The 7991-nt window shown below is 30.1% G+C and overlaps 1 protein-coding gene across 1 annotated transcript; it reads right to left on the bottom strand.

The window, feature by feature from the left end:
- Window positions 1–3539: 3539 nt before the first annotated feature.
- Window positions 3540–6018, bottom strand: LOTGIDRAFT_172256 (hypothetical protein; the record flags this gene model as incomplete). The annotated part of the gene is made up of 4 exons (XM_009048835.1): window positions 3540–3561; window positions 4564–4738; window positions 5761–5826; window positions 5976–6018. The coding sequence occupies 4 exons, from the start codon at window positions 6016–6018 to the stop codon at window positions 3540–3542; spliced, it is 306 nt and encodes a 101-aa protein (XP_009047083.1).
- Window positions 6019–7991: the final 1973 nt, after the last annotated feature.

Below are 7991 nucleotides of genomic sequence, written 5' to 3'. Positions count from 1 at the left end.
TTTTTCAATTTTGATTTCAGACCAAAAGACAAAATGGTGGTTTACAACTGAGTACCTGGCAACCAACCACAAATTTAGAATTCAGAAGAAAAAACCAAAATGGTGGTTTATGTTCAAGATAGGTCCACGAAATCAGATTTAAAATGGAAAAACAAGTGGCAAATTTTGAGTTTAGACAAATAAAAAAGTGAGGCCCACATCAAAGTATGATGTCAACGGCAAATGTAGTATTTACACCAAAAAAACAAAATGGCTGCTTACCTGGTTTCATCTATATACACAGTTTCTAAGACTGAAGATGCATATTCTAAATTTTTCTTTAAATCTTCCTTCGTTACATCATCTTTTTCTAATCTACGAATTAAATGCCGTAACCTGGAAAAGGTATGAAAAGAAAATTAAGTTCCAAAATAAAAAAACAACATCAGGGTCCTATATTGAAAAAAAAAAGTATAATCTATTGGACAAGCTGTATAAATTCTCCGAAATACATTCTGGAATAACAAACCAAAAAAAATCATATAAAACATTGTTGGCTAAAAGATCTTAAACAGGCAAACACAATAAATGTCAAAAATAGATAGGTTCAAGATTGAGGACCCAAACCGTGAAAGATCTTATATATCTCACCACTCCCCACCCCCATTACCACCTGTGTTGGTATCTGTAACCCAACCCATTTTCCACTGAATAGTAAATACAAGTTCACTTTGGTCCAGAAAATATATGAACAATTTAAATATTTCAAATACATACCCATTTAAAACATCACTGATATCAAATAGAGACATGTTTCAATTTTCTATAATAAATAATCTTAGCAATGTGAACTCTCCAAAAGGGGTTGCAGAGTTGACAAAGTCAAAATTCACACATTCTTTACTTTTAGATCATTGCACGCACGTGTAAATATCAGTTGAATAACTTAGTTCACAATCTTAGTTAAATAAATCCTAGGTTTTGAAATGGAACTCAAGTCAAACATAATATTATAAACAGTGTCAAATAGCAGAATCTATGTACAGTCACTGTCCAGCACCAGATGAATGAACCTGCAATTCTGATCTAAATTTTAGCAGAATATATACAATCTGTTCCTAATCTAATTTTTGAGAAGTCTAACAGAAGCATGCATCAATCAAATAACATTTAGACCTGGACTGATTTTCCATAATATGTAAATTTAAATCACAACATATTGCACAAAGAAACCAAAGCAGAGACTATTAAAAGTAAATCCAATTTAGGTCATTGCATGCATGCATGTGCAACAATAAAAATTACCAAAACTTAAAGTTGTAACACTGATAAAACAGATTGAAAAAATCTCTCGATTCAAAACTGGATGTAAAGTGAGCGTTATGAATCAGAATATAAAAATGAAATGAAAATAATAACTATATGATTATATATTATCATTCCAAAAGGTCATCACGTAAAAAATAATCTAGCAACTAATTTAAAGTTGGCACAATGCCAATAAATATTTCTGGAATAAATGGATAAGATGATAGTAATCTCTAATCACCACCTAATTAGCCTATAATTAACAACCAACATAAGTACGTGGAATTATAACCTTAACGAACAATTTTTAGACTAAAAAATCAATAATTGTGATAACTTTTGACTTTCTTGTCTTGTTTTTAAATAGTGATTAGCTTGTATAAAAAATAAAACCAATATATATCGGAAATCAAAGTTGACACAAACAAGAAATGAAATAGAATTTTACAGCCTACTTTTCGCTCCTTTCTCTGATTGAGTTGATGAGGACAATAACATTGTGATGCGTTATAAGAAGTTATTTTAGATTAATTAACATACACGCTCTATAGAATGAAAAATGACAAAAACAATGTTTCTTTTTCTACAGCTGATTGGGATAATCAGATAATATTATGCAGTGTGTACTAACAGAAGTTTTTTCAGGATAGTGTCATTTCTGTTGAGGCATCTATGGTAGACATAGACTCATTTTATTGTCCTCTCTGTACACCTAGAAATTTTTCATTTCAATTTCAGTCACCGAGGAGGAAAACTGGTTGTTACTCCAAAGATCCTATTTCTAACTATGCCAAGAACGAACCCTTAACCTCCAAGATACCAAGTAAGCATCTAACTTGCAGAACCACTTCAGATTGAAGATCTTTCTGACCAAAACAAACATCAGCAAGATGTAAAAAACTTATAAACCAAATTGAAGTTTATTACTACATGACCTTTTTAAAATTCATTTCTTTATTCAGTTATTTAAGTCTATTATTGACTGAATGAGGCCAATTGTCAACTACAGATTTTTTTTGGTACATTGGTTCAAGGGATATTAAATTATGTCATTTTGACTTCTTATAAGAGATGTTGAGTTGGCAAATCAAATTATTAGGGCTATATCAACTCTCTGTTAGAGGAAAACCTAGTTGCGGAGCATATTCAAGAACGCTAAGTACACTGGACATTAGGGCTGGGTAAAATGATCAATATAATCGATTATTGTTTCTGAAATTTGTGATTTTGATTATCAAATTTCATAATCAATTATAAGTTATATTTTCTCCACTGTACATGTTAATAAGTAGTAATCTCTTCAATATAGGTTCTCTTCAGCACATAACTTACCCACATTAAACTATGATAACCAACAGCAAGAATATACTTCTATGACGCAAGAAATTACGAATTTTAGCATGTTTTTAATTCAGTATTTACAGGGATTCTCAAATAAACTATTTTGATTATTAATCAATTATTGATCAGTAGTCTGTCATTGATAATCAATCTCAATATGGTAATCGATACCCAGTCCTACTAAACATTGCATTTTAATTCATCTGGGCCATTATACATAACCAACAAACTACCTTTATCACACTTCAGAAATCAAATTAAAAAGCGTGGTTCATCTACAAGCCATAAAGGATAATTCATGATAGTCTGTGTTTGACTATTATTTTTTTAGTATTTTTCTTTAATAAAGATTTTGATATGAGTGTGTCAGCTTTCCCTCTTGAAATTGCAACATTCTTAATGATCAAAATAAAACTTTTTATCATCAAAACCAAGAGTCAGCAATTTAATTTCCTCTTGTCCAACTTGCCTGTAAAATGTTTCTTCAATTGATTTAACAAAAACAACAGCGCAATAAAATCAATTTAATGTTGATTTGAAAATGTTCAATGCAATCCTTCAGATCAGGGTGAAGATTTTTATTTTCGATTTCCAATAATGAAATATGTTTTCAGTTGATCAAATTTTAATCTACTGTACCAGTCTATTTTTTTTTTACTCTTACTGTAGTGAGAACTTTATTGTGTATACCCTAAAGCATACACCATATGGTTTTATTGATCCATTTAAATGATAAGAGCACTTCTTGTCTATCCCTTTGTTTTGCATCAGTTTTCGGTAGCAACAGAAATTTGCAAATATGATGAGCTACAATGTTATCTTAGAGATTAGTGTAATTAAAAGGTAACAAGTTACTATACAACAAAAGGCACAGGGTTAAAGCAGTGTTCACTATTGTTAAGGCTAGTATTTTAAAATGGGAATTCGTAGTACCTATAACATAATATCATCATAATATATCATTATTATTACATAATATATATATATACTAATTTAAATACTAATTTCTTTATTTCTTTCATTGCCATCTTAAGTCAACTAGCCTCTTACTCACTAATAATCAAAAAATATTCAAAGAAATTTCTAGAGCTGTCATTAAATCAAATTGGCAAAAAGGAAGTGTTTATGTACAAAAATTCCTGAAGTTTTTGAACTAAACATGAAATATAAATTAATTGAAATGAGTCTGGCATTAAAATTATCTTATTTTTATCGGAGACAAGAAAGTTAGTTGTTCTTAGAATCTTATGGCCAGCTGTCAGATAGATCGGAACTTTAATCAAATAAAGCTAATTTCTCATAGACTTGGCAACAATATTACAATAAAATCGTAGTTGTTCTCTATTTTAATTTGCCTTAGTTATGAAAGCAGTGATCTGAGGCTTGTTTCATAAAATTTTACCTAAGATACAATGCAGATATTAGATTAACTGATCTAAATTTTAAAGGGATTGTAAAGATTTTTTTTTTAGATTTTTTATGTAAATCATCATTGAATTGCATCATTCCAATTTTGGATTCTTTAATACCTGCAATTCCACTAAGAGTTTGATGATGTCACTAATTACAAAGGGCCTTGTGCAATAAAGCATATTTTGCAATTGGTGAATTGCAGGAACCATAGACGCCCATCCTAAAATTGGAATATGGCAAATTGATGCTATCAGTGTCTCCGAAACACATACAAAATTTTAAAAACCTCTTTACAATCTCTTTAAAGGGAACTGTCAGTCGATCAATCAATCAATCAAAAATTATTTCTCCAACAATCTAATAATATTCTTCATGATTTTTTTATATTTACAATATAGACTTTTATCTAATTTTGAACATATCTTGAAGAATAATACTAGCTATGTAAATTGAGAGATCCCAATTTGACTAATCACAGAATATTACATCATGATATTTAATATTATTTACATTCAAACTTACCGTAAAGAACAGATATGGGAAGCCTCAGGACAGTCGACTGGTGGAAGTTTGTCTGTGTTGAGGTCCACGCTGGCATAAGAATCTGCGCTATCCATACTTATACTTGATGCACGACTACTGGAGCTTCCAGTCTTCCGAGAATTTGATCTTCGTAATACTGTGAGGGAGCCTGTCCCTGAAATATAAAATAATAAATTTAAAATTCCATTCAATAAGCTTACTGATGTTTGCAATGCTCAAATGGATGCTACAAACTAAAACAAAAGTTTCAAATGAATAAACTTATCATTTAGTTCAGATGTCACACTGATAACTGATGCCTCAGCAAGTGCTTTGGGAAGTTCATTCAATAACCTTATGTTTCTTTGACCATATGCATATATGTTAAGTTTAGCTAATGGCGAGTAATCATTACTGAGACTTAAGCCGAATTACCTTTCAGTCACATTTAACAATATTTCAGTTGATGATAACTGATGCCTCAGTAATTGCTTCTGGAAGTCAATACCCTTACCTTTCAGTAAAGATTTGTTAACATTATTTCAGCTGTCACAATGATATTTTATAAAATGTATTTAGCAACAGCTGGCAATAAATTTTGTTTTTTTTTGGTGTTTTTTGACCTGCTTACAATTTGTTGTTGTTGACCGAACAAATCTCTGTGTATCACAATGTGCAGATCAAGATCCTTCATTTCATGAATTTACAGCAGTTATCTACATTTTCCAGTAATGATCTGATTAAATTAGACTTTGAATCATTCAATTTTAATCTAATAGCATTTAAGTCATTAATATATTCTAACCAAGCAAAACCATTTAAAGGTATTGTTAAGAGTTTTTTTTAATTTCATTTATATCAGGGACACTAACAGCAACGATTTGCACCATTTATTTTTTCAGGCAGATGGTATTGAAAGATCCACAAGAAAATAGGAATAGTGCAAATTGATGCATATAAAACATATAAGAGTTTAGAAAACATTTTAACAATTCCTTTTAAATTTGGCTGATACCAGTCAATATTTTACAATGTTTCAAAAGTTTGTGTCATTGCTAAATCTTTGGTATCTGGTGTCACTCTGCTATTGGCTTTATCATCTTGAAAATTCATTCAAACTAACTAGAAAATCCTTACACTTTCCACAGGCAATAATAAAAAAAATCTAAAAAATTTGAAAAATAAATCAAAACTTACGAGAAAGTTGACCATTTCTGGAAGCTACTGTTGAGTCATCTTTGGCTTTCTCTGGAGGATTGGCAACTGTAAGTAGAAATTACAGTACTTATTAATAATAAAATTAGTCTACACATTAAAAATTTAGTTTTGCAAATCTCAGGTGTCATAGTTTTTATCAATCCGTTAGATCTATTTCCATAAACAACTCCAAACATGCAATATTCAAAGATTACTTTTGATTATCTTTTCTTTCAATTGCAAGAGTGCCTGATACATTCTGATACTGTAAACAGGTACAGATATTTCTGCTCATCCTGGTCTGATTCAAAACATGACTAAGACCAGTCCACTTTATTGGTAGGTAGATTAAATGGTAGTAAAAACTATACAAACTTAGCTTAAATTGAATCAAGTACTACCTAAACTACCAATTAATAAAATAGACTGCTCGAAACAGACCCGGATGAACAGATAAATCTTGGCAGCACTATATTCGATTCTTAACTAAAAAAAATCAAAAATTTTATGTTAAAATTTTGCATTAAAATTTTGTATTCAATTGTGAGATTACACTATGCTTTAGAAAATAATGTGAAGCTATGAATATTCAATGTTGAAATGGAGTATTTATATCAGATGCTTGTCATTGATATCTGTATATAATATATATATAAGGTTTATATCTTTGTATGGTATATTTTATGCTATGAATATATAATGAAATAACAGATTTTGTTAACATATTTATAAGCATGCCTTGTTGTTTTTACTGTTTATCAGATCTGTGTTTAAATTAAGTCATGATTTATGTATGAGAAATAAAATGAATTTTATATCTAAAACCTCTGCACCTGATTGGGTTTATGACAACTGCAGTATGCAATGAGGGAAATTCTTTGAACGACTACTCTGACGTCCACAAAAGTTCCTGCTATATAAATCAGAAGAATTCCTATGTGATCAAAGATTGATCAAGAAAGAAAAAGATAGATTGGTCTTGTACTGACAGACAAAAACAAGATTCAGAAAGGTTTTGATCAACTTCAAAGAATCTATGCCCTTTGATCAATTCTATATTAGGCGCCAATCAATCAAAAATACATTCCTGCAAGTTTAATTATCAAATATTGTTGAAAATGATTCACAATTGAGTGAATATGTAGCATCACAAACTCTTGTATTTTTTACTATAATTACTATAGCATGGAAATGAAACATAAATACTTTAAATTATAAAAGAGATATTCCTGAGGAGCGGAGGAAAGTTATTTGCAGGAATATTATTTGGCATCACAAACTTTTGTATTTTAATTGGCAAATATGTTTCAGAAACAGAGCACACATACTTATCATAATCATAAACCTACTTTGTCGACTAAATAGGGCTAATTCAACTGTTGAAAGTTCTAGTCAGACATGACTGGTAAATATTACCAAATCACTAGGTAATAATATAGTCAAATTACTAGTTTAGAGTTCTAGTCAGACATGAATGGTAAATATTACCAAATCACTAGTCTACCGTTCTAGGTAATAATATAGTCAAATTACCAGTTTAGAGTTCTAGTCAGACACGAATGGTAAATATTACCAAATCACTAGTCTACAGTTCTAGGTAATAATATAGTCAAATTACCAGTTTAGAGTTCTAGTCAGACACGAATGGTAAATATTACCAAATCGCTAGTCTACAGTTCTAGGTAATAATATAGTCAAATTACCAGTTTTGAGTTCTAGTCAGACACGAATGGTAAATATTACCAAATCGCTAGTTTACAGTTCTAGGTAATAATATAGTCAAATTACCAGTTTTGAGTTCTAGTCAGACATGAATGGTAAATATTACCAAATCACTAGTCTACAGTTCTAGGTAATAATATAGTCAAATTACCAGTTTTGACTTCTAGTCAGACATGAATGGTAAATATTACCAAATCGCTAGTTTACAGTTCTAGGTAATAATATAGTCAAATTACTAGTTTAGAGTTCTAGTCAGACATGACTGGTAAATATTACCAAATCACTAGTCTACAGTTCTAGGTAATAATATAGTCAAATTACCAGTTTAGAGTTCTAGTCAGACATGAATGGTAAATATTACCAAATCACAAATCTACAGTTCTAGGTAATAATATAGTCAAATTACCAGTTTTGAGTTCTAGTCAGACATGAATGGTAAATATTACCAAATCACTAGTCTACAGTTCTAGGTAATAATATAGTCAAATTACCAGTTTAGAGTTCTAGTC

This window comes from Lottia gigantea (assembly GCF_000327385.1).
Source record: "Lottia gigantea unplaced genomic scaffold LOTGIsca_129, whole genome shotgun sequence".
In the NCBI taxonomy this organism is placed as follows: domain Eukaryota; kingdom Metazoa; phylum Mollusca; class Gastropoda; family Lottiidae; genus Lottia; species Lottia gigantea.
This window is presented reverse-complemented; position numbering and strand designations above follow the sequence as displayed.